The sequence below is a fragment of the Diorhabda carinulata genome, chromosome 9, assembly GCF_026250575.1.
Source record: "Diorhabda carinulata isolate Delta chromosome 9, icDioCari1.1, whole genome shotgun sequence".
In the NCBI taxonomy this organism is placed as follows: domain Eukaryota; kingdom Metazoa; phylum Arthropoda; class Insecta; order Coleoptera; family Chrysomelidae; genus Diorhabda; species Diorhabda carinulata.
This window is the reverse complement of record NC_079468.1, coordinates 23,107,840-23,135,088: the sequence shown is the minus strand read 5'-3', so window position 1 is coordinate 23,135,088 and position 27,249 is coordinate 23,107,840. Positions and strand designations below refer to the sequence as shown.

The 27,249-nt window shown below is 32.7% G+C and overlaps 2 protein-coding genes across 4 annotated transcripts in view; both read right to left on the bottom strand.

Annotated features, from left to right (window-relative positions):
- Window positions 1-4,661, bottom strand: part of LOC130897753 (fibronectin type-III domain-containing protein 3A) — a 116,530-nt gene extending 111,869 nt beyond the window's left edge. The window contains exon 1 of the mRNA XM_057806636.1: window positions 4,597-4,661. The gene's annotated coding sequence lies outside the window, so the exon portion shown is untranslated. The remainder of the gene's footprint in view (window positions 1-4,596) is intronic.
- A 1,359-nt stretch (window positions 4,662-6,020) lies between these two features.
- Window positions 6,021-27,249, bottom strand: part of LOC130897737 (neuroligin-4, X-linked-like) — a 245,898-nt gene continuing 224,669 nt past the window's right edge. For 2 of the 3 annotated variants that reach the window (XM_057806607.1, XM_057806608.1), the window contains 4 exons: window positions 23,399-23,545; window positions 16,697-16,843; window positions 10,707-10,890; window positions 6,021-8,866 (listed from right to left, as the gene is read on the bottom strand). In XM_057806607.1, the coding sequence (XP_057662590.1) occupies window positions 8,590-8,866; window positions 10,707-10,890; window positions 16,697-16,843; window positions 23,399-23,545 (755 nt within the window). In that variant the 3' untranslated portion in view covers window positions 6,021-8,589. The remainder of the gene's footprint in view (window positions 8,867-10,706; window positions 10,891-16,696; window positions 16,844-23,398; window positions 23,546-27,249) is intronic. The other variant, XM_057806609.1, reaches the window with a different exon arrangement.

The following is a 27,249-nucleotide window of genomic DNA, read 5'->3' as shown; positions in this document are numbered from 1 at the left end:
GGTTTGACCCCTTTGCGTTGCCCTTTCCATTCAAGTATAAACTCACGATACGAAATGGCCTGTTGATGATGTTGATAACACGGATGAACAGAAATAAAATTTGGGCGCCCAATCAACGTCGGTTTTCGCGCGTTAATGGTGCAGAAAGAGGAGTAAGAGGGAGTGTGAACAGTGTTTCTTGCATCGCTCATCGTATACGACATTCTCCACTGCATAGATATGTGCAAAATGGCTACAACAAGTTGTAAACGAGATGCCGACTCGTTTTGTTATCGTGAATCCACTCAAGAGGTGAAAATTCAGAATACAACTTATCCTGACCTTCCGTCCACATCTGCTCTAATACCACATATAGAAGAAAATCCTGTACCTGCTCCGCCCTTGTTGGAAAAGCATCTACGGTAGCTCAATCACGAAATTCATCAGTAACCGTACATTCTGAAATCGTTTTTGAATCTGAACCAGAAATATCAAACATCATCAACTTTCAAGAACTCAATAAATTGGCTGTTAATTATAAAAATACCATTTTAATGCCACATTTTTGCAAATACTTCCTGTTTCTTGGAAAAATGAAAAACTGCGAGATTTCAGATCGATTTTAACAATATTTAAACTTAGATCCGTGGGTAATGTATCTTGTAATAACGAACTTCAAACCCAAAACGATTATATTGTTACGAACTCGTCCACGACATGGAACGCGAAGCCTGTCCGATTCGGTTATGAAAGAATATTCTTAGCGGTTCTCGGAAAACTTTGATATTGTCTTTTCGCATGTTTTTATTCTCTAATTTTTTTGTTTCAGTCTAGAGCTGCGCTCCCAAAATTTTCGGTTGAAATAAATCCAGTTTGTCGCAATTTTCCGATTACCTTTGTTTTTTCGTCGCGTTAAAAATGTTTAAACATATTCTTGTTGTTAGCCCATTGTTTATTCAAATTATCGCGAATACATTCTTTCACAACTGATAAGACGTACAAATGCAATTGACTCAACTAATATCAAACAAATGTCATAACACGTCGAGATTTAATGCCAGGAAATGCCAATCAATTCATCATCAAATTATTTTAAATAAATGTAACACATACTAAATCGATTAATCACATTTTGCAATAAATTATTTTACAACAAAAATTAAGTTACGAATATTATGTTAATGAAATAACTTGTAAATGATAAACAACATATTAAATTACCGAATTTCCGTTTATTTTCTAAGAAATACACTCGTAAGCAAAAAAATCTAGTTGAGAAACCGATCAATTCGAACCTGTTGACAAAAAATCCCGAATTACATTAAATTACATTATGAATTGTGTCGAGCAAAGCGTGGTGACTAAATACTTGAGTTGTATGGATCAAGATAGAAGCAAATAATATATTTTCATTAGCAATTTGACTTAAAGAATTCTCAGAATTATTAGCACATCATCTATTCGGAAAAAAAATGTACAAGGGTTGTAATAACTTAAACCTCGTTAAAAAAATTACGCTGTTGTCTATTTTTCAACATATTCTCCATTTTTTTCGACGCACTTATCGATGCGGTGCTTCAACTTCTCTATTCCTAAGAAGAAGTCTCCCGCCAATCCGTTGAGGACTTGGATTTCGAAGTCGCTATCGAAGCGTTTACTCCCTTACCTTGCGGAAGAGATAATCACTGGGAGCTAAATCCGGAGTCCAAAGCGATGTCTTGAAGGTGTTTGGTCAATGTTATATCTGTTTCGAGTTAATGGTCATTCCAGGTTGCATGGAATCGATGGAAAATACTCCCCAAAACACAGTCGCCATAACTTTTCCTTTGTCGACTATGTTTGTTTCAATTTCTTGCGAGCAAAACTAAGACGTCGCTCTCTATAACTGTAAGTCTGCATCGCCATTCGATAACTAAACGTTTCTCGTTTCAATTGTGCCATTAGAAGCTTTAGAAATGAGTTCAACAAGTCTCACTATTGATTTCTGTACAATCGCATCCGAAACCGATGCTCTTCACTGGAAACTCTACAGTATTTGCGGTTGTGTTGGATACAATCTTCATCATAAAGCGGATTATCGACCAAGAGCTAAACTAAGTTGCTGTGGATAATTTCTACGTGTAGTCGTGTCGACCACGAACTAACAGAGCTAAACTAAACTTAGTTTAGCTCCGGAGTCTCGGACCGAACTCTGAGCTCGATAGTGGAGTTGCACAGCAGCCTTATTGGATTTAGCCTAGCACCTACCCTCCACGATATAGCTTTACCTTTGGTAACACCCTCGTATTAATCGTTTTCATGGGGTACGTTGATTTAATATATTTTGGCGTGAATTAGGTTAAATTTAAAACGTCTAAGAAAATCTCTAGCGTGCTTTTAATACGATATTTATTTCAGTTAGGTAATAAGCTGCTATAAATACCAATAATTAATATAAATATTTTAATAATATCCGTTACTTTATACAGTTTAATAAGTTAAATATACAAACTAAATTAATTATTATCAAACTGGTTATTCAATAGATCTTTCAAGGTAACTTTTCAGTTACAACCAGAGTTTGATTTTTTCCAATTATACAGATAAATAAAACGAAACATATACGAGGAACGAGATGAAAATAAACCGGAATTATAATATTTAATCATCATTTTCAAAACAATCAACGGTGAGTATTATGGAAACTTATTGCAACGTTTGAGCGAAGAAATCAAGTAAAAACGGCCGTATATTCGCCAGATTTAGCACCCTCGGATTATTTTCTCTTCCTAGAATTGAAAAAATGGCCGAGAAAAGTATATGCAGCTAAAAAAAACTTCTGCGTTCTGGTTAGGTTACACTGAGCAAGGAGGGATATTTAACTTTGCAGAAATACTTCTGGTCCCGAACTAAACCATGAATGTTTTGCAAAGTCTCCTCAGCTCACAAATTCGATACTAAACTTAACAACATAATCTAAAAATTTTTCGAAAACCTTATCAAAAAACTACTTTAGTTGCAAGTAATGACGAGGAATTTCTAAAAAAACCGGGACTAGTTCAAATTGGACCCCTGATTTTCGGGGAAGAGGTAAACAAAGAAGATTTGTAGCGGCCAAAAATCCCAAAATAAATCACAACCCAATAAAGCACAGGAAGAAAGTTGTCGGTATATTATTGAGTTCTATAAAATTCGCCATGTATACGTTTTTGAAGTCAAAGTTCATCTCGATCGTTATTCCTTCTTATCTGACTCATTTCCTCACTAAAACTACTTGCAAACAGTTTTTCAACTCACTAAATTAACACTAGAAACTAATTATAACATTTCTGGGACTCCTTCAACACTTTTTTGCACAAAATTTTATGTTACTATACGTTTTAATATATAAGGAGCATCACTACTAGTTGGAATCGAAACAGCAACTATAAAAATGGATTTACCATATTTTCTTACCACATTATGTATAAAAAAACAATTTTTTCTTTACATTTGCCTGGATTATATATTCGTGATATATTATTAATTCATGTAACTAATAAATTTTTATTATTTATTCAAATTAGTACCGATGACGTCACATACATGTTTTTTTTTAATTACAGCATGATATGTGTTATTAAAAATAAATGCACAATTTAACAGGAGTTGCTTTATATTGAAAATAATCAAGTTTTTGTATAACTTTAAAATAACCACTATTTTTAAAACTTTTTAACCTCCCCCGTAGTATATATCGATAAATAAGTAATTGTTGCTAGAAACATATTCTTTTAATTCATAATTATTATAATTTAATTGAAATTAATTGTGTACAATGGTGTATAATGATTGTAACAATGACAATACTTGTAAGTTATTTTATCAGTTGAGTAAACATTAATATGAAAATCACCGTTTATAAAATGGAAAACAATGTATCATCTTTTGGTAACGTAAACAAAAACAATAAGAATGTACATATCCATAAAATAAATAAATCACTAAATAATTTAGCCTTGCTCTTATTAAAAAAAAGGAAATTATACTATTTTTTAGCAATCTAATTAAAGTTATAATAATTTTTCACGTAAAAATGATTCAATTCAATATCTCTTGTATCAGTATAAGTACATTGAAATTATAATAAACAGGTAAAATCCTTGTTAACATGCTAATTAGGCACTCCCAATAGAAATTCCAAGTTACTCGAAAGAAACCCATTGGCAATCAGTGACAATATCAACATTCCAACTAACTATAGATTAGACTTTGCTTAGCACTCGAATAATTGTTTATCAAAATAAATGAAAAGCCGCTAACAATATAGTGAATCTATCCACGTACGAACGAATTTATAGGTTACCTACACAACCTATTAATTTAACTATGAATTAAAATTAATACGAAGAATTGTGGTTTGATAGAAGTAAAATCAAAAATATTCGGAAAATAGTTAGAAACTAGTTTCAATATGTGCTTTGGAGGTTTTTGACATTAAAAATACGCCCACATGTCAGTTAAATTCGAATATGTCAACAATTTTCAGTGGTATTACAAGACAACATACAATAACTTTATACACACAATGATTCATGTTTATAGTACAGTTATAATATCTGAAGTAGTACTTAAACAAAAAATCACGCGAGTACTTACCGTATTTTTAAAAAAAGCAATTGACAACCTATCACACACGAACACATATAACCACCATATTTATCGATTTTTTGTTTACGGCGATTGTAGCGACTCCCATAGTAAGCAAAAATATCCTATTTTGTATATACTATCGCCATCTTACGGTATTAAGTACTACTGTAGTTCAAAAAAGACTGTAAACTGTAATTTAATACTGAAAATTATCAACTTAGTACTTTATAATTGTCATAGATGACGGTGTATGTTAAAACATGATCATTATACATTTATAAAACTGAAAATATAATTAAAGACTAGTAATGAAATCAGTTGTATTATAATATTAAAGATAGTTTTAAACGAGATTTTATCAATTTCATATATGATATAAAATTCAAGAAACTACTGATGAAACAATGAAATCATGTTTGTTTTAGGTTGTAACAATTTTGAGTATAAAAATGTAATAGTCTCGTGTATTTTTTGTCATAAATTTTTTATTGGTTTCCAGCTCCTGATTACTGTAGTCATGATAAAAAACCGCCATAAAAGTTGAAGACAAAAAATTTTCATGACATTGTTTAATTACTACAGGGGTAAATAATGTGTTTATAATACTAAATGGCGCGAGAAAATATATGTGGTAAAACAGGGCTGGACTAGCAAATATTGATTCATATATGGAATTTTACTGTGAATATATTTCATATTAATTTCGTTCAGAAAAAGCATTGAAATTGCTACTACGGCTGAAAATATGTGGAAAGCTATTGCCTTAATTGAAAATAGAGGAAGTTGAAGTGATTTTCGAGATTTATTAAAGAGACCAATACAATTCTAGCGTGAGGACAACTTAATTGTATAGAATAAACCACATTAACGTATGTTCCCACATTTTTTATCATATTTTCTATTCTATTATTCTTATTTAAGAGAAGATTGGGTAAATGCAAATGCAAAAACTTTTAATATCAATATACCTCAAAGTTCGATCGTAAATATCTTTGAAACGCTTCGTTTACTCGAAAACTTATAATAAACCTTTTTTGTAGGGCAGTTAATTTTCTATAAAAACTCATATTATTAATTTCATAGTGCTTAATATTCATTCACGAGTTATATAATTCATGAGAAAAAATGAAGTTTATCTCAAAATTATCAAAATCTAACCTCAAATATATTTTTTTAAACGGTAAGGTTCAAAAAACGTAACGAGATATTTTTTTGAGCTGTGATTTTTTTACAAAACGGTGTATTAGAATTTTCTATACACGTTATAAATAACGAAATATAAAGTTTTTTATATTTGACTACGGAAAAAATGAAAAATACTAATGCGGACAACCTACTCCGAGCTTTTGGAATCGAATAAACAACATTTTAATCATTTCGCCTTGTTCATTGGATTAAATATGGGTGTTTGGTTGGAATGATACAAATTATTCAATATTTTTTGTATTTATTTTAATAATTTATGTACAAAACGATTTATTTACAAGATAAAAACGTTTAGAGTCAACTTTGTGACTATAAATTGAAGTAATTACACTTCTACAAGGATCAATACATGCAAAAACATATTTTTTTTACAAAATTCAATTTTTGTTCTACAATATATACCATAAGATGTTTGTTTTTTAATCGAAATTAATTCATTCCTTTCATTTAGTATATAATTATATTTAAAAAAAAAACTTTTATAAAAAAGATCAAAATTTTTAAAAAAATACTCACATAAACCATCAATTAGGAGTTAATAGAAATAATAGACACATGTCAACAGTCTTGACACATGTCAACAATTTTGACACATGTCAACAGTCTTGGTTTAAATAATAGTGTTTCGTTCATTAATAATGACACTGAATATAAATAAATCATGAACTGATAATGATTATTTATGATACAAGTACGTAAAGTGATATTTTTGCGCACGAGTTGCGAAAAAAGGCACGAGCGTAGCGCAAAGGTACTTCGCGCACGAGTGTCAGACGATATTTCATCTACGACCACATCAAAAAACACTATATCGATACTGATAATAATAAAATAAGACAAATTCTCAAAGTAGATGGTTATCCAAGAGAGATGGTTAATGAAATTTTAAAAGAGAGCAATTATAATGTAATACAGGAACCTCGAAACGAAAGTAACATTAGAGGATTATCGGAGAAACTTGAAAAACACTCGTCAAATAATTTTGAGCGGGCATTCTGCCCAATAAACAACTTATTCGCCCAAATCAAAGACAAAACACCTAAACTACAACATTTCACATTTTTTATAAATAGCGGAAGCTCCTTTTGAAGTTTTCTTTTAAAACGTTTTATAATAGCAGGCGGTTTATTTATACTATTTCTTTTAAATAATTTCTAGAACCTTATAGAATTTTATTTAGGTGTATAAATGATTTGTTTAAACACAGTGAGTTAGTTTAAAATGTATAGTCGTAGTGAAAAGTAATCGCAGAAATTATTTAAGTGATATTAAATAAATTATTGTAAGTTAGGTGTATTGTATAAGGTGTACATAAATTGTGAGAGATTGTGAATGTGAGAAGCAGTGTTTATTAATACGAAAAACGTTACTTCATTATTAACTTTTAATTGCACAATTTTTTGTTTATTTGTTTGAGTTATAATGTCCCATATAATTTAATCTTGAAAAAAATCGAAACGTTGACATTTTGAAAAACTCTTGGACAGTTTTATTTTGATTCCTCAGCCCGCAACAATAATCGAAATTCGAAAACACTTTTTTTTAATTATATATCACATTTTGTCGGATTAACTCTGGCACCTCGCAGCCCACAAATAGAAAATTTTACAGAATATACAAAAAATTGAAAAAAAAAAAAATTTATGTGACTCAAATAGTTGAATGGAAAGAATAGAAAATAATGTGTATTACAGACATATATTTTCAAAATTTTCCAACTTAAGTTACATAATCAGAAAATCTAATTGATTTTAATTACTCAAATTAATGTTAACAATGAAATTTGGATAGTTGTTTATATTATTGATTATTTTTAGTGTTAAACCAATCTAAAAAATTGCCATATGACTTCCTGAAGCAGATTTTGGGCTGCAAGCAATTTCCGCAATTTCAGGAGTGCGATCAGTGTTTTATCGAACAAAATTTGAAAAATATTTTGAAAAGACGATGACGTTTAACACTTTTACATCATAGTACAAAATTATTACAATCACAAAACACAAATATAAAAAAGATTATCCCATTTAAAAAGCATTCTATTTTTTTTCCAGTCTTTTGGGTGTTTTAATGAAACTTTTATTCACAAATCATCGTAATTAATTTTATTTGTGGTCGTAGATAAAGCAATTTATACAATAATAACAAGTTTGAAATTCTTATCACTGAATCGAATTGTAAAATATTGAAAATGTTTGAAAATTTTCTTCATTATCAATTGTCAAATCCATGACGGGGCGTCTAAAGACATATTTACTACGTAATTAAGGGTGGTTCAACCGGAATTTTTGATTGAAGGCGGGAACAATTTAGTTTTTTACCGAGTTTCGTTTTCCGAAAAGACCTAGAAGTTGTGGCAGACTTGCGGACACAATTTCTTTTAATTATTCAAAATAATATGTTTTTTTTTTCTTATTTACATAAATTTATTTTTTCTGCCCTTTCTGCGAAAGTAGTTTATGAATAATCCACCCAATTCTTAATTTGGTACAATATTTTCATCGCTAGGTAAAAACTAATTACGAAAGAATCATATTCAAAAGATGGAATATTTCGAGACATTGATTTAAATATTTACAAATATTTTGTTTGTTCATTATCATTATTCACAAAAGATATCACTTAAATCTCATAATAATATATATTTAAAAGTTGTTTCAATCAAATTAAAACGACGATACAAGCTTCAGTGTCTTGTTATAACTGTACAGAAACCAAATCACAATCGAATTCCGAATCAGGGGTGATGTCCGGTTTCCTCGCTTTAGAAGGATTCTTTTCACCCCTCTCCTCTTGCTATACGGATATTTCTTGGATCTGGACACGTTTTTTCACAGTACCTCCTGGTGGGTTACTAGAAGTACGGACGGGCGGCGGGGGTTTTTCTCTTTTAGGTAAAGTATTGCAATCGAGATTCGCGGGGATCATCGTGTACGAAGGTGGAAAATCGGTTTTTTCTTTTTTTGTTAACATCGGCGATTGTTGAGCTGAACTTCCAGGAGTCGAAGGTCTTTGAGACATCGGTATGGCTTCGGCCGTTGCGTTAGAATTTGAACCGGTTTGCCGAGACCTGCTAACAATTAACAAATTTTTCAATTTCATAGTTAAGAGGTAATCATTGTACTGCATTTTGAAATATTGGTTGGTACTTGGTTTCTCTCCATTACCCAAAAGTTTACAAAGAAAATCTCAATTTGTAAGCAATCTAATGGTGAATTTTCGAAAAAAACAACACCTAGTTCTACATCAAATCAAATAATTCATTTGTGGTTGTCTTTTTTCTTTTGTATTCATCAAGATGTGCTATTTTGGGGCCCATTTCCACTGTAGTGCTTCTCCAGTAATTTCCGAGCAAACTGTCGAAATTTTCTAAAAAGAATTCTGTGTGATTGTGAAGAAAATGCAGTTTCAGTTACATATGTATTACAACTTAAGGTTTTATATTGTTTGATAGATGTTTATAGCCGACTATGGTGATGGTTTTTGGCTATGTTGTTATGGCTTGTATGGCAGCTAATAGACTGAGAAAATTGTTGCGTTTTATGGCGAATATTTCTCCGACTTAAAAGACGATAACATTTTCCTCAAGCGTTCATTTTAGGATGTCCTCCTGCACAGTCTTTCATACTGAATCTATATGTGCACCAGGTGGTCCACTTCTAGATCTTTGAGCCCTTTCTTTGGGTTGTTTGCTACTACTACAAATATTTGCTAGAAGTATTTGTAGACGGTATTTTGTTAAAATACATACATACATCAAATAAATTCCTCAATCGTATCATGGAGTGGTGTTCCAGCAAATAATATACAAACCTGTCATAATTTTTCAAGTTTTTCAAGAAAGTAACTTTCAAGCATTTTTTTTACCTTCTTTCACCATAGTTGTTGCATATTAGGGTGCTTTTTCGGGCTCTTAATAAGTCATCGATCGAGGCGTGTGAAGATTTCCCTTTAAAATAACACAGAAACTCCGATTTTTTATTTTTATAGCTCGGTGGCGTTTCATAGCATCCCTTCGACCATGGACGAGTTTGTTTCAGAATTGAATTCTCTACAAAAGTGTCCAGTGTGTCCAAACACTGGACTTGCAACAAAATTTGAAATGTTGGAAAAATAAATGTAAATATATGATCTGTAGATAGAAGTTATAACGATACCTAAGCTAGGTAAACCTTCCAAGGACGTTACCTATCCTATCTGTTGCGAAATTGTAGGAAAATTGCTCCTTAAAAGACTAAAACATGTAATAGATGAAAAAAAGCACTCAAACATCGACTACGTTTATAGAATCACAGAGATTATCAGAAAGTTGTTAAAAGAAAACAAAGTTTATTATAAGGGCCTAAATTATAAGTTAAATACCTCAGGGTAGTGTACTAGGTCCTTGAATACAATAAAATTGCTGATTCCGGTCAAAGGAAAATACCACGAAGAAGCTAACGTGAAATTACAAACATCCATATACCTGATAAACACCTGGACTGATATATGACATAGAAAGTTGATGGAAAATAAATCTACTCGTTAACTTTAAGAAAAAAGGAACCAAAATATCCTAGTAACAATAAACAATGCTCAAAAACCTTATATCAACACCGCAAAGTATGTGGGAATGACACTTGATGATAGATTTGATTTTCTCTTCAAAGTTTTGACCAAGCACTGGTTCTTCGTATTCCAATATGTTATATGGTGATAAATATCGTATAAGTACAATTTCACACCCGCTTAGAACATGTTGTTGATACTCTTTTGACTGTCGGTTTAATAATTTAATGGGTAAAATTTTTGGAAATAACGTTTCTTGGAGAGAAGTTTCGTGCAGTATATTTTTATTGGTATTTTAGATGTTTGAAATAGCGAATTACGTAATAACTAGAATTGAAATTAATGGTTATAAAGTGAAATGTTACCTCGACTGATTTTGTCTATGGCGATCTCTCTCTCGTTGATAATAAATGCCTGCGAAAATTAGCATGTTGAGCACCAATAGTAGACAACCGACTCCTACTGTAACCCCTAATGCGGCGGTGTAGCTATAATAGTGACGCGTAGCTAGTCTCTGAAGGAACTCTTCATTTTCTTCATCTAAATCATCTGTTAACAAACACAATTCATTGTTAAATATTAACTCGCAGACCCGGGCTGTATCTTAATGATTTAAAAAGTATGTATAGTGTGTAGTCTAAGAAAATATATCACATTAAAGTGTGGCGACATCTATGAGGCGTAAAAGACAAAATTTTACAGTTCTCTGTAAAGAAATTCGCTTAAGGCGCTGTCTGTTTCAGACTTATGGGAACTACGATTAATAACAACAATTAACGTTAATGATCAGTTTATTATTAATTATTGAGACTCGTTTTTGAGTTCATTCGGAACATATACACGGACACAGAATAGAAGATATGTAATTAATCGAATATTTGAAGGCTACAAATGAAGAAGACGATGGAAGGAAAATATATTAGCGGGAAGACATTGAAGACGCAGTATCAATAGTATCGAAAATGTTGAAATCAAACGATATATTAAGACTGTACCAAATAATATTTAGACCATCAGTTATTTTCGTATAAACATCCATATAATAAGAAAAAATTAGATGGTTGGTACATATAAATGTAATGAATGTATATAAAACAACAAAATTACTGGAGAAGAGATTTGAAAATATTGGGAATGAGTGTGTGTGTGGAAGAAAATTGTTTGGAAGTAAGTTCATCACCCACAGAATTTTTTAATGATACAATTTAAATATCAATTTGAGTGTAAGGTTTAGAGGTAGTTTTGTTTAACAAGTAACTGAACAAATTGTTTGTTTTATGATTGCTGCATCCGAAAAAAATATTATTGAAATCGCAGTTACAGACTGATGATTGTATAATACCCAGCCTGGCAAGATGGGCGGGATATATATCCCATGACCAGTTTTCATTCTAAGTATACTTGTTGAGTAAAAGTTGTGTATTTCAAAATATAATTCGGGGGTGAGGTAAAGTAGGATAAATTTGAAAATAGGTTTTATTTGAGGATCGTGAGGCAGTATCCCAATGTTTCATTACCATGTACGAATTGTCAAAATTATCCGATGCCCATGCAGCCGTGGGGTAAATTTTTGTGGTTTGTTAATTTATTTGATCTGGAATCGTGGCTTTGTCGATTTTTTTACAATGAAATCTTTTGGACAATAAGTAGGATTCTGACTAAAGTTCTTCGCATCAAATAAAAAGAGTTAACTCCACCTGAAGCTTAAGTTTTCCCTAGTATCACTTTGCACCCTTAAAAAGTATCCACTCACGTTCGGTAGAGTTGAACGCAACAAAGAAAATTATTGTATTTAAATATTATTACCAGATGTCCCAGATTTTGTGAATTGCTCGAAAAGTTACTTACAGACTAATTTGAAAAAAAGCTTCACAAATATTCAGTTTCAGCTTCAACAGATTTCAAAAATTGTTGCTTGGAATTTAATAATCTGATAGGGAAAACGTTGCCGTCATTGTTTTTTATTGAAAATTTGCTTGAAAAGTCTCGATTTTATTACAAAACCGTCGTTGTTTGATTCGATATATAAACGTGATAAAGGGAAAACAGCCTATGGGATCTGTTGGATGATTTCTATCGGGACAAAAATTTTTCACTGAAATAAACGTAAAACGTATATTTGAAGTCCTCTTAACGCCATGAAACAATACAAAAAAGCTCTCACTACTGGAAAAACTAAGAAAAACACGGTCACATTCGAGAAAATCGATTGTTTATCCCACTGACGTAATCAGCTGTTTTCTGAAATTGCCTAATTTATTCAATTAAAAAGAGTAAAAACTTTCATTACTGGCCAATATTCTCCAAGTAATTCATATCCTTACGTAATAGTGAATAGTGGTGGATGAAATTACAAATATAATCGCCAAAAACAAATTAAAATTACGAAAAAAATATTGATGTTGAAAAAATCGAATTCAAAACGCATCAAAGATATCATTTACAGTTTCCCGTATATCTAAATATAGTCGTTTATTTTTTTATTAACGCCCCGCATATCAAACTACACTTATTTACCGTTATATAAAGACATTTGTCAGCTAGAAAATTTATTAAGCTATTATTCACTGTTGTAATGCTATCATCAAAATTTCCGTACATTACTTTGGACTTTCGACAATTCTTACTCATTTATTGATGATATTTGCGCCATGTATTTTGGAAATGTTTCACGAATGTCCACGCTGTACCGTAGTCATAGTAAATTTTCGGAAAAACTAAAAGGTAAAATAAAAATTTCCTTCTCGTTCAGATATATCTCTACGGCTCAACTCGCATGAAATAAATGGTTTTAGAAGGACGTAAAACGTCATGAATCTGGATTATATATTACAGGAAAAATTTGATATAATTTTTATGAGTCGTAAATGTCTAAATATAGGAGACTCTTTCGACATAGATAAATTTCCAAAAATCGCTTTGGATTAGATATTTATTTGAGAACATATCAATCCGGATAGAAGCTAAGAAATCCATAAATCGACATAATATGTATAATTAGTCTTCTTAATAAGATCTTTAAGCCTTTGAAACCTTTCAGTCTTACAGTATAAATTTCAAGCCTTATTTCAAGTCCTTTGGTTTTTCTTGCGAAGATCCTTAAGCCTTCTTTGAGACCTTCAAGTCCCACAGTATAAATTCCAAGCCTTTAAACTTGTCTTTCAATTTTCCAGCAATCTCATCAAGATTCTTGTTTCAAGTCCTTTGGTTTTTCTTCTCAAGTCCTTTTATTCTTCTTGTTAAGATCCTTAAGCCTCCTTTGAGACCTTTCAGTCTCCCATCAGTATAAATTCCAAGCCTTTAAACTTGTCTTTCAATTTTCCAGCAATCTTATCAAGATTCTTGTTTCAAGTCCTTTGGTTTTCCTTGACAAGTCCTTTTATTCTTCTTGTTAAGATCCTTGAGCCTTCTTTGAGACCTTCAAGTCCCATAGTATAAATTCCAAGCCTTTAAACTTGTCTTTCAATTTTCCAGCAATCTTATCAAGATTCTTGTTTCAAGTCCTTTGGTTTTCCTTGACAAGTCCTTTTATTCTTCTTGTTAAGATCCTTGAGCCTTCTTTGAGACCTTCAAGTCCCACAGTATAAATTCCAAGCCTTTAAACTTGTCTTTCAATTTTCCAGCAATCTCATCAAGATTCTTGTTTCAAGTCCTTTGGTTTTCCTTGACAAGTCCTTTTATTCTTCTTGTTAAGATCCTTAAGCCTCCTTTGAGACCTTTCAGTCTCCCATCAGTATAAATTCCAAGCCTTTAAACTTGTCTTCCAATTTTCCGGCAATCTTATCAAGATTCTTGTTTCAAGTCCTTTGGTTTTCCTTGACAAGTCCTTTTATTCTTCTTGTTAAGATCCTTGAGCCTTCTTTGAGACCTTCAAGTCCCACAGTATAAATTCCAAGCCTTTAAACTTGTCTTCCAATTTTCCAGCAATCTCATCAAGATTCTTGTTTCAAGTCCTTTGGTTTTCCTTGACAAGTCCTTTTATTCTTCTTGTTAAGATCCTTGAGCCTTCTTTGAGACCTTCAAGTCCCACAGTATAAATTCCAAGCCTTTAAACTTGTCTTCCAATTTTCCAGCAATCTCATCAAGATTCTTGTTTCAAGTCCTTTGGTTTTCCTTGACAAGTCCTTTTATTCTTCTTGTTAAGATCCTTGAGCCTTCTTTGAGACCTTCAAGTCCCACAGTATAAATTCCAAGCCTTTAAACTTGTCTTTCAATTTTCCAGCAATCTTATCAAGATTCTTGTTTCAAGTCCTTTGGTTTTCCTTGACAAGTCCTTTTATTCTTCTTGTTAAGATCCTTGAGCCTTCTTTGAGACCTTCAAGTCCCACAGTATAAATTCCAAGCCTTTAAACTTGTCTTCCAATTTTCCAGCAATCTCATCAAGATTCTTGTTTCAAGTCCTTTGGTTTTCCTTGACAAGTCCTTTTATTCTTCTTGTTAAGATCCTTGAGCCTTCTTTGAGACCTTCAAGTCCCACAGTATAAATTCCAAGCCTTTAAACTTGTCTTTCAATTTTCCAGCAATCTTATCAAGATTCTTGTTTCAAGTCCTTTGGTTTTCCTTGACAAGTCCTTTTATTCTTCTTGTTAAGATCCTTGAGCCTTCTTTGAGACCTTCAAGTCCCACAGTATAAATTCCAAGCCTTTAAACTTGTCTTTCAATTTTCCAGCAATCTTATCAAGATTCTTGTTTCAAGTCCTTTGGTTTTCCTTGACAAGTCCTTTTATTCTTCTTGTTAAGATCCTTGAGCCTTCTTTGAGACCTTCAAGTCCCACAGTATAAATTCCAAGCCTTTAAACTTGTCTTTCAATTTTCCAGCAATCTTATCAAGATTCTTGTTTCAAGTCCTTTGGTTTTCCTTGACAAGTCCTTTTATTCTTCTTGTTAAGATCCTTGAGCCTTCTTTGAGACCTTCAAGTCCCACAGTATAAATTCCAAGCCTTTAAACTTGTCTTTCAATTTTCCAGCAATCTTATCAAGATTCTTGTTTCAAGTCCTTTGGTTTTCCTTGACAAGTCCTTTTATTCTTCTTGTTAAGATCCTTGAGCCTTCTTTGAGACCTTCAAGTCCCACAGTATAAATTCCAAGCCTTTAAACTTGTCTTCCAATTTTCCAGCAATCTCATCAAGATTCTTGTTTCAAGTCCTTTGGTTTTCCTTGAAAAGTCCTTTTATTCTTCTTGTTAAGATCCTTGAGCCTTCTTTGAGACCTTCAAGTCCCATAGTATAAATTCCAAGCCTTTAAACTTGTCTTTCAATTTTCCAGCAATCTCATCAAGATACTTGTTTCAAGTGCTTCGATTTTTCTTGACAAGTTCTATTCAGTTTGGTTTACAACTTACTCTAGCCATCTCGTTAACTTCTTTTAGTCGTCTTGTTAATCTCTTTAAGCCTTAAGCCTTGCAGCAATAATTTCAAGCTTTTCTGGTCTTTAAAATAGTCCTTTCAGTTTTTTCTTTCACTCTCCCGCCAGGTCCTTCTAGACATTCTATTCTTCTTGTCAAGTCCTTCTAGTAATTTCATCAAGTTTTTCTGAAATTTCTTTTGATCACTTTTGTCTCCTTGCAAGTTTCTTTAGCCTTCTAAGGATATTATGAGATCGTTCTGCTGTCCAATATCAATTTCAAGCCTTCCTTGACTTTTCTCGATCTTTTTGGGTTTTTGTTCCAACTTTCTCGACATAAAATAACCTTCTTTTATTCTTCTCTAGTCATTTGAATCTTCTTGATAAATTCCTCTTCTAGTCCTTCCATCGTAAAGTCGAATACCTCCGTTATCAAGTGCTTCTAACAGCTTCCATATATTTTTGACCTTTTAGCAATAACTTCATGTCCAATACGTTTAGTTCGGTTCTTTTCGTCTTCTTCTCAATCATCTAACGTCTTTTCAGCTCCTCTTAGCCCGCTATTCAAATTCTTCGAGCCTTTTATGAGACTTTTCAGCCTTCCAGTTATTATTTCAAGCCTTTCTGGTCTTTTATCGGGTCTTTTTTCTTGAATTCTTGAAATTTTCCCAATTTTCTGATACTAGTTTGGTTTTTCATTTAGTTTCGCCTACAGTCAAGTTATTTCAAGTCTTTTTAGTCTGTCTGTCATCTTTTGGTTATCAATTCACTTTATCCTAGTTATTATCAAGTCTCCATCAAGTTCATCGTTCAATTTTCATTAAATTGTTTATATGTATTTAAAAAAAGTGCTAAATATGAAAAGTTAAATTCTTTTAGGAGCGTTTAAACTTTTAGTCAAATTTGCAGATTGTTTAATTGTTGTTTTGTTTACGATACTTTATCTAAGAGAAAGGAAATTAATTTGGAAATTCACGAAACTTAGTCCTGCGTCAAATCTCTATACACTCACCGACTTTGTCGACTTGGATATCTTCATCGGATGTCGTGTTTGGAATGCATTCAGTCCCTTCGCCACTGGAGGCGGCATGCGAATCCGTCATGGAAGCGGGATGCAACGGAGGCGGTAATCTAGTGAACGATTCCACCCTCACTGCTCCTATAATAAAACAACAGATGTTTAAATCTGATTAAAATACGGACGTACGAAATACACGTGTATACCTCCATTGTTTAGATTTACTCGGATGTTTTTTGTAGATTTATTTGGTGCAGATAAAATTTTCCTTCGGTGTGGCGTAGCGTGGAAAATATCGAAAATGTATTTCAATTTTTTCTCAAATACTCCTTTCAAAAACGTGGATGAACTCATTCGAAATTTTATTATATCGGCCGCATATCAGTGAAAACAATTATAACAAAAGTGGTCCAGAGAAATAAGTATTTCGAAATATAAAATTAAGAAAACAAAATTTTTTAAATTCTGAGTATTTTTCATTTTACAACGTTTAATTTATCTTCTCAAATAATAGGTACGGGAGATTGGGAAAAATGTCTGTAAGTCCGATTCTGTTTAATCGATTTTCATAAAATTAATGTCGATATCTCTTTTTTTTTGTGTCGAGATATCTTAAGAAAAGTATTAATGGCGAAATTTGTTCTTCAAACTTCTCCTAGGGTGATCATAGATTGTAATTATTCATTGAAATTACTTCCACAGACTATCACTGAGTACGGGGCTATTTGAGATAAACCTATGGCTCTGACGGAAAGGTTTTTTGATACAAATTATTTGATCTACTATTAATTTGAATAAAAAAATAATTAGAAAAATTCCGAGGTCCTATTTCCGATAATTAAGCGGGTGCGTCTTGGCACGCTCTCCGTCAGTGCTAAAGGAATCAGTTCACCTGTGTAGCGGGTAGCCTAACTTCCTGACTAACCTTGTAACTAATTCGTTGTTGGTTCCGACACCGAGAAATCAAACTAACAATAAAAAAAAATCAAAAACGACATTTTAAAAACATTTAATTGTGTATATTAATTACGTTAACGATTACTTAAAATCATATACATATTTCATCTTTTTTTCATTCTCAATCAAATCAAATTGTTGTAGGAAATATAATAAATAAACAACTTTTTACATTTTTTTTATGAAATTTTTATTATATGTACAATTTTTCATAAATTTATTTATTTAGTTATAGTTTACAAAACAGTCAACTAAGCACAAGGAGGTTTTATTTGGTCAGGCTGGGCCGGGGTTTTTCTCTAAGAAATGGTCATGATTTTAACTACTGAAAGTCGAAAAAACGATATTGTTTTTAAAAGTTAGAATGCGATATAGTCAAATCAGAAAAAAATAAAAACAGAACGTTTTATAGAAAAATATATCCCAAATCTTGAAAAATAACTAAAAAAACAAAACAAAAAATTTAAAAATGATGATAATTCTAAAAATGGTCTAAAAAATAAATATTTGATACAATTTATATAAAACTTGTGAAGTTATTCATCAAAAATAGTTTTATAAAATAGACTGAACGAAATGTGGAAATTATATATTTTTAATTAGAATAAATGTCAACTTATTTAACACATTTTTACTTGTCCGATCTTAAAACGGTAAACACTGTTTCTTCGAGAATCATATGAGTACAAATCTGAGTCCTTTGGTTGTAACGGATAGTTTGGTGTCGAGTCGTAAAGTGAAGGGAAACGAGCGCGCCGGCACGCTCTCCGTCAGAGGGTAAGGAATCGAAGAGCGTACCGGCAATCCGTATTAAACGGGCTTTAAACACAATCAAACAAATCGAATTGCATTCTGTCGAACATCGTGTTACTTACAAAAAGAAAAAATTGAAATTTAGTTGATTGGCGTATAACTTTTCGGCGTTATGCAGTGATAAGACTCAATTAATATTATAAAATCTAAATATTTCCCATAATTATAACTACTACAAGTCATTTATTGGTCTTTAATAACCATAAGTTGTACAGAACAATAGAAAAAGGTTTGGACTGGTCAAAAGCCCCCTATAGAGGTTATAAATCTTATTTTGATTCCAAGAATCTCTTCCTAAAACAAATTTTACTGAAACTACGATTGTATTTTCGTATAAAAAAATTCTATAAACATAGAAAGATAATACCAAATCTGGAATAACCGTTTTCTGAAATTCAACATCCTTTTTATTGTCCTAGTTGTGCCTCAATCATTTTATTCTACTTGTATGACAAGACGTCTCATAAATTATATACTTTTTATTTATGTTACACAAACCATCAGCTCAAGTTCATAACGCCAACAAAAATGGCAGAGATATTGTACCATTAAAAATTTACCGAAAATTTCTTTTCTTATCCCGGAATAGGAGAAGAGAGCAAATTGACAGTGAATTTTCTAGTTCCATCAGAAGTAGCGTTCGAGACACACGTAATACGATGTTGAAAAGTGGTTTCTAAGTTATATATCAATGCTGAAATTTCTTTATTGATAAAAGACATGGTGACATTTATATAAAATTCAATAAACGTCAAAATAAACTGTTTGTGAAGACGAAAAGAGTAGCTGTAATATCTAATAACTCCGAAATGCTGAACAGTCAATGAATGTCGTGTTATAGATTGGTTTAGGTATATTTATAAAAAAAAAAACTAAATACGTTATGAATTCGAAAGTATCTACTTACAATGTTAAGGATCGGAGAGAACTAACTACCTACTACCTTAAATTAATATATTTTGGGTTTGTATTATCGATTTTATATTCAAACTAATACTTTGTTCTGAATAATACAAACCTTTTTTTCTTTATTTTAGGAAATATGAAAAATATATGCTTTAAAAAAGTTAAAAATGTGTTTTAAAATAGAAAACTTCAATTCCAAAACTTAAGATGGAAGAATTTTTGCTTTCGATATTCCCGCAACGATTTTATGCATCACAAAAATAATATTTTCTTTAGTACTGTTAATAAAACATAAATTTGGTTTTTCACAACTAAACAAATCCATCAAAACGTAAATGGCATTCCAAAAACTTTATCCTTGGACATTTCTCAATAGTTCGATAAAATCTGGGTTGCTTAATGAATTAAAAACCAAAATATCCAGTAACTTGTATCGAATTTAATAACGAACCATTAAGTCTCTGTTATATCAACCCCAGTATTCCACAAGGTTCTGTTTTTGTGCCCTTGTTGTCCTACTCTACACCTAAAACCAATAACACGACAATTTCCCCATTTGTTAACTTAATTCATTTAATGGTGAATGATGAAAAGTAAAGTCAAATTAGATTGACCAAACGGCACCGTACCTAATCTACCTGTAATTGTAACAGACGCCAGATATCTCGGTCTACGTTTTGACCAACGTCTTATCTGGAAGAAGCACATTCAAATTCAAATTACCATCTAATTTTCTGGCTCTAATCACGAGCTAAATCAGAGCTAAATATTGAATATCAAATCATTTTTAATACAAAACCCTACCAAAAATTATTTCGTACTAAGGTACATATGGTGTAGCATGGAATGCAGTAGGTTTAATCCTCATCATTTAAGTACCTCGTGGTATACGACATTTTCTCTTTTGGACCAATAAGGAAGAAAATGGATGCCACATAAAACGACTTTGAGAAAGATATCGCCGTATTAGCCGTATCAGTGATACGGGGCTACAAAAGCCTCTAAAGTAACACAATCGGAGAAACTCCTATATTGCTCTGAAAACATGCTTTAAATCTGAAATTCAATAAATTCATTCCATTAAGGAAGTCATGGAATTATTGCTGATGAAATTCAATAGCCTTGCATCAAGTTTTCCAGAGGTAATAACAGCATGCTTTCTATTCTTGATACTTTCAGTTAAAAACGCAACAGCTGAAAGAAGTTTTTCAAAATTAAAACAGATAAAAAATCACCTAACGACTTCGATGGTGTAGGAACGGCTATCAGACTTCGTCTTCAGCTATAGATGATTTAATAAATCAATTTGTCGAAAAAAAGGCATGAAAAGTGTACATTTAATTTGAATTGTTTGGCTAGTCAATTTCTAGGAGGAATTTTACCCTTCATTTGGGCCCCCCAATTAATTTTGATACAGGGCCCCTCCAAAGGACTGTTCTTTATATTGAAGCTACACACAGTCAGGGATTTATCATGTGATTTGTTAATTTTTGTGGTAAAGACAAGACAAATCGCCAAGGATCATTGGAATAATTAGAACTAATTCATCTTTAATTTGATTATCGGTGCGTGAATTATAATCAGTTTTCTTATCATTATTTTGGATGGGTTATAAATTTTTCATTCTAAAGAACTCAAGAATTCAGTTGTATAATTAGTGGCTTCGTTTTCTTCTGTTAGAAACTCAATATATTTCGATGAATGTAGAGTAGCCAAGATTTGGTTCTGACAAAGACTCCTGGATTACTTAATAGTCTCCTACTGTTTATTTTATTAGTTTTACCGACAGCACGGAATTTATCTCTGAAATCACACACTTAGAGTTTACGTTTTTGTTTCGAATTGAAATCACGCGAAAAAATTGTAGCTATAACGAATTGTTTAACGTCTACTTATAAACATAAAAACGTTCGGGATTTATTCGCGATTCTGTTTATTTATTTCTTTTTTATTGATGCGATTCTCCTGTTGTTTCTTCGATTGGTAAAACAATTTAATCCGTCAATAAGTCGGTAGTTTTTCTTCGAGGTAAAAGCTTCCGAAACTCTCCATTCCGACTTTAGAACTAAACAGAGAGAACTATTTTAATGTATTTTCCTCAAATAACTAGACAAAACTGCTCGTAACGGAAATGTCCTTTTTAGAAGCACGTTAAACGCTAATGTAACTGTCTTCAAAAACTTCGCCCATATGTATGTGAAAGTTTTCTAATAAATTTCAAGCTTGTCGGCGCAGAGTAATTACTAAAGTTGGTTATATAGTTTCTTCCGGTTTACAGAAAGTAAACAAATACTTTTAACGGCGATTCTGTTAAACTTCGTTGATTTTCTCTAATAGTTCCATTAACGTCAGACAGAATTGGAAACAGAACGCGAAACGGCAAACTTAATCGATATTCTAATTCGGTTATTTAAAATAAATTTACTACTTGAACGACATTAACAGAGAAGAATACAAGAAATAAATAGTCATAAAACAAAAGAAGAAAACGTGGAATATATAAAAACAACAACAATATAAAGAGTAGATTATCGAAAACGCAGATAAAGATATTGAATTAAAGAATAAAACCCACGAAATAGTCAACAGGGAAGATAAAAATTTCTCGTTAAATTGAAAAAAACTCCGACTGAATGCTATAAATTATTACATGAGGCCTATGGGGACAATTATCTATCTCGTGCGCTTGTTTTTGAGTGATGTAAACGCTTTAGTGAGGACACTGAAGATGACCAGCGCCTAGGTCACCCTGTGACTGTTTTAACTCCGAAAACAATGACAAAAATCAACCAAATTATACATCAAATCGTCGAATGATCATCCGGATGATTGCCGAGTCTGTAAACGTCGATAAAGAAACGTTTAGAAAAACCACGAGGAATTACTAATGACAAAAATTAGTCCGAAGTTAATGGCAAAAAATCTAGTTCCCGATCAAAAGCTTTTACGTCAACGGGTCTGCTCAGATTTCCTTGGAAGACTGCAAAGATTAGAAAAAGATCTTATTTGAAAAGGAACCCGATTTGAGTTGATGGAAACGGTAAAGCAGAGCTCCTAAAGGCGCTAACCAAAGAAGACTTCCAGGAGTGCTTCGATCAATGGAAAAAACGTATGGAAAGGTGTGTGGAGTACATCAAGAATAGCATGAAATAATCAGAGAAGCTTTTGATAAAATAGTCGAATGTATGGAGATACATGCATGAGGTGTGATGAATGGTGTCGAAAATCTCAAGATAGCCGAGCTGGCGTCTATGATGAAGCAGCTCAAGGACGAGTCAACCAAGTGGTTAGAGAAACTCCAAGGTTCTCTGTACTCTATCATTACTGGATAGTTGCGCTGCTACAGAAAAGTTTGCGCTCGCTGGTAACAACGATGTTGACTGAAAAACCACGAATCTCGCCGACTCGGTGCAGCTTTGAAGTTCCTTGACCGTCACACAACTGATGAAACAGATTTTTTTGTAAATTCATTGTGACAGGTGTCGAGACATGAATTATAAGCGACACAGCAATTGATGTACACTTATTCTTCATAGAGATCCACAAAATTCAAACGGATTTTCAAAAGATTATGGCAAATGTTTTCTGAGTTTGTGAGCTATTGAAGTGAGCTATTCAAAAAGAACGAAGAGGCATAAAGATTTCTTGAATGGTTCTCATCCACGATAACTTAGCACCCAGTGATTTTCATCTCTCGAAGGGCGGCGCTTCCAAGCTGACGTGGAGTTCAAAGAAATGCCATATAATAAAATCATTTTTGTATATTCACCCGTCCCTTCTTTACAGCCCATCGGAATTTGAAACAAAAAAACAACTGAATATACTGGTTTACACCAACACTACACCAACACTAACAATTACACTGTCCGACGCGCGTTTCGATAACCAAGTTATCGTCTTCAGAGACTGAAGGTAAACAGTCTGAAGACGATAACTTGGTTATCGAAACGCGCGTCGGACAGTGTAATTGTTAGTGATAATTAAATTAAAAGGAAACAATTAGTTATAAGTTTGACAAACCTGCGTAATAATGAGGTTCGCGTTCGTGAAAATGGTGGTGCCTCATTGTGACGTCGTCGTCGCCCGGCTGATGAAGTTGCGGGATTAGATTGAGCCAAACCGCCATCTTATGACCTCGATAGTGACTCTTCATCTTCGGCTTCGATGCTGGAAATTAAAAAAAAAATCTACTAATGCATTTAGACAGATAGAAAATCGAATATGCTAGTTGTGTTTTGGATTATAAAGTGCGATACTATAATTTGGAATCAAATCAGTCTAAATATTGAACATTTACGAATTACATCTATGTAAAATCACAATCCTCAATCAAGAGTTGATCCTGATACTTAGTTTTGTGCATCATCTTGATATGAATAACATTCTACTAGAAAACGTTCTGAAATAACCGAAATACGATTGGTGATTGACCATTTCTAACTACACTCGGTCATCTCCATGTTATGGTCATAATAAATCTGCAGAATTTGTGAATTACAAACAGATGAGTCAAAGCTTTTCAGTTTGCCCCGATGGCATCGGAATTTGATAGCGTTTCGGTGAAGATGAATCAACCAAATTTAAGGATCAAGTAACTTTCGATGGAGAAGCGTTTATCGAGGAGGTGGGGTTGTTTTCTCTCGGGGGTAACTCCAAAAAGAAAAAGTAATAGAACCAGTCTTTTCACAAGAGCCTACTGTATCCGGACAAGCTATCCCCGATTAAGAAGAGTTAATGGCACAGAGGGTATCTGACTTTGGAATTGGTTGAACCAGGCAACGTCTTTCTGATCATCTACGAGAGAAATACTTCCGAATACGCCAATAAACTTGTACATCGTCCTTCAAGATGATTCTACAATCGTTTTTAGCGTGTCGATTAGTTTCCATGACGAGCCTCTCCATTTGGAAAATCCTTAAGATTAATACGTAGAAAAAGACTTATTGAGTTAATTGAGGTTTTTTCAAAATTTTTCTAATTTTTTACTGACATAACAACCAAATCCATTCACTTCTGATTATTTAATTCGTGTCATTCATTAACTGTTTTTAATTGTTGATGTTTCCATCTCCATATTCAACTGAATGTGGATTATTTATTATAGAAAAAATCTTATACTGAACACAAATTTAGCACTATACCAACACTCACAATTATACTGTCTGATACGCGTTTCGATAACCAAGTTGTCGTCTTCAGAGACTAGAGGTTTACAAGTTCAGTCTTTGGAGAACTGCGTCAGACTGTTTTCAGTATAAATATTATCACGGTTTAGGAAAATTCCAATTTTGGAAGGGCTTTGGTGGAGCGTGGCATAAAAAAGTTTGGGAAACATTGGTAAGGGTAAATAAATATTTTTTGAATCATTCATCATCTTGATTTGTGTACTTCCGCCCGACATGTGTGGCTAATTACCTCCCTGGATTATTCTACCAGGTTAAATCGAAAAGAATTGAGAAATTTAGTTGAAAAGTTATTCATTTCAACACAAATTGTTCCAAACGTCCATGTATAAATACGTTTTTCAGAAATATTGAGACCAAATATGAATTTAGTATAGAATCTACATTGTTTTTCCTTTTTTTGTCATCGGTGGTAATCGATTGGCAAACAAAGCGAAAGAGGAAATGTCACATCGGATTAATTGTCATCATACGCGATTTTCCACCATTGCCACTAGTGGAATTGGATATCACCGAACTTGAATACTCCAAATGTACTAACAACTCTACTGAATTAGTGATAATTAACGATAACTATGAATACAATAATGTATATAGATTATCAAATATTTCTTTCTGTATTTTGATTGATGTATATCACAGAAATGAGAAATTTCTATAGATTAATCGTCCAAGATCATAATAAATGCCACCCATTTCTTTTTCAAAAAACAAAGCTATTCTTATCTAGTTTACTATGCTTCTAAACAGATTAATAGATGATACTCCAAACTACTGGCATAGGTCGTGCAACGATGAATGCCGTTTTCTCCCTGGTCCCCTCTTACCATCCACTTAGACTTGAAGAATCAACTGCAAAACACGGTGTTTATCACGTGGCCAAAATACTCCAGTTTTCGTTTTTTTTTTTCACTATAAAGATGACTTCCTTATAATTCCCCAGTCTCTGCACAATTTCCGTACTGGTGCTCTGTCCACGATATTTTCAAAATACGCCCATATATCGAAAGTTACCAGACTTTGTAAAGTAGCACCTGACTAGTATTAATTTTAGTTGTACCGAAATATCTTTGCTTGTATATAGTTTCTTCATGTTGTTAATAGCGGCACTAGATCTTTTTATCTTTGATCGTTTTTTCTGATGCCCGGCTCCATTTCGAGTTTACTGTGATTCCGACATACGTGGACGTTTCTACTCGATATATTTCTTGACCAATTATCACCAGACGAACTGGTATAGGTCCATCATCTTCACTTCATTGTTATTACTGTATCATCGGCATATCTAATATTATTGATTGCTTCTCCGTTGATTTTGATACCATTTGATAGTATTCCTTTCCTGACAGGAATGTCTCTGCTGAATAAACTTTGAATATCTTTCCTCTAAGAACCTCGATAAGTTTTTCATGTTTGACGTTATCGGAAGCCTTGGAGAAATCGATAAACCACAGGTGTGCGTTTTTTGATGAGAACATGTATGTTAAAGATGGTTTCCTTTGTCTAGTGCGCTACGAAAACCAAATTGCGTTTCAGAGATGTTGAAATATGATTTATTAAGCTTATTAGGCGGCATTTTTCACAATTTATCGCATCTAGTTTTCAGAGATAGCGATAAAGCTCGACTTCAACCAGCCTTCAGGAATATTTCCTCTTATCTTAGATGGTGGTTAAAACATTAACATTGATCAAGAATTGATTCTCTGTTGAGCACATTAACCTCAATATTTCACCTTCTATGTTATCAGGATCCGGTTTTTTGTTGTGCTTTGAGGACTTGGATCTTAGAATTGAAGGCCCCATCTTCGTATGTGTATTTACTTGACGTTTATTATCAAAAAATTGTTGTTTTAACGTTTCTTTTTGACTTAGACTTTCCAGCGTAGTTTCGCATCCAAAATAATGTCTCTCGATTCCGATTGTAATTTTATCAAATTTATTGAAAATGGTATCTGATTGAAACGAAAGAAGTTGATATAATTTATTCGTTTTTTTTTCTTTCAAGATTATTTATTAGTTGCGACATCGCGAAGCTAAAGATCCCGAACATCCACCACTCTCCTTTTTTATACCATTTCGTTTCCCATTCTCTACGAAAAGTGTGTAAAACAATTACTTTTTGTCAAAGAATATAATCCGTATTCAAGCTTAGTATCTTAACTCCAAATGATAAATGAAGTTCTAACACTCCCCAAGGAGAATTTTTCATCCCTGTGTACCACGCCCCTGCTTTCATCCATTCCGTTTGATTAATGATGGCGGTTCTAGAAATTATTATTATTATTCCTTTAGGCACTGTTACCAAAACAACAGATATATAAAATGGCGAGGTAAATATCCACGGGGAGCTAAAAAGGACGATAAATACTTTCTGCCATCTCAGTTTAATTTCTATTCTTACAATGTAAAATGTGTCCGTGATAATACAAATGAAATATTAAACAAAATTCCAACGAATTGTGGTCTATACACAGTGGACCTCTTCATTACCATTTTTAGCACCCCGCCAAACCTAATTGGGACTTTATACTGCTCTTAAAATAACCGCTTCTTCTTCTTTTACGTGCCAAACGGAAAAATTCTTATGACTGTTCAGTCTCGAAAATTTCTGAGCTACGATCGATGCTTCCGTCACTTCTAAAAGTTGCATTTGGACCTTTTGTAACATGTTATGTCTTCATTTCAAAT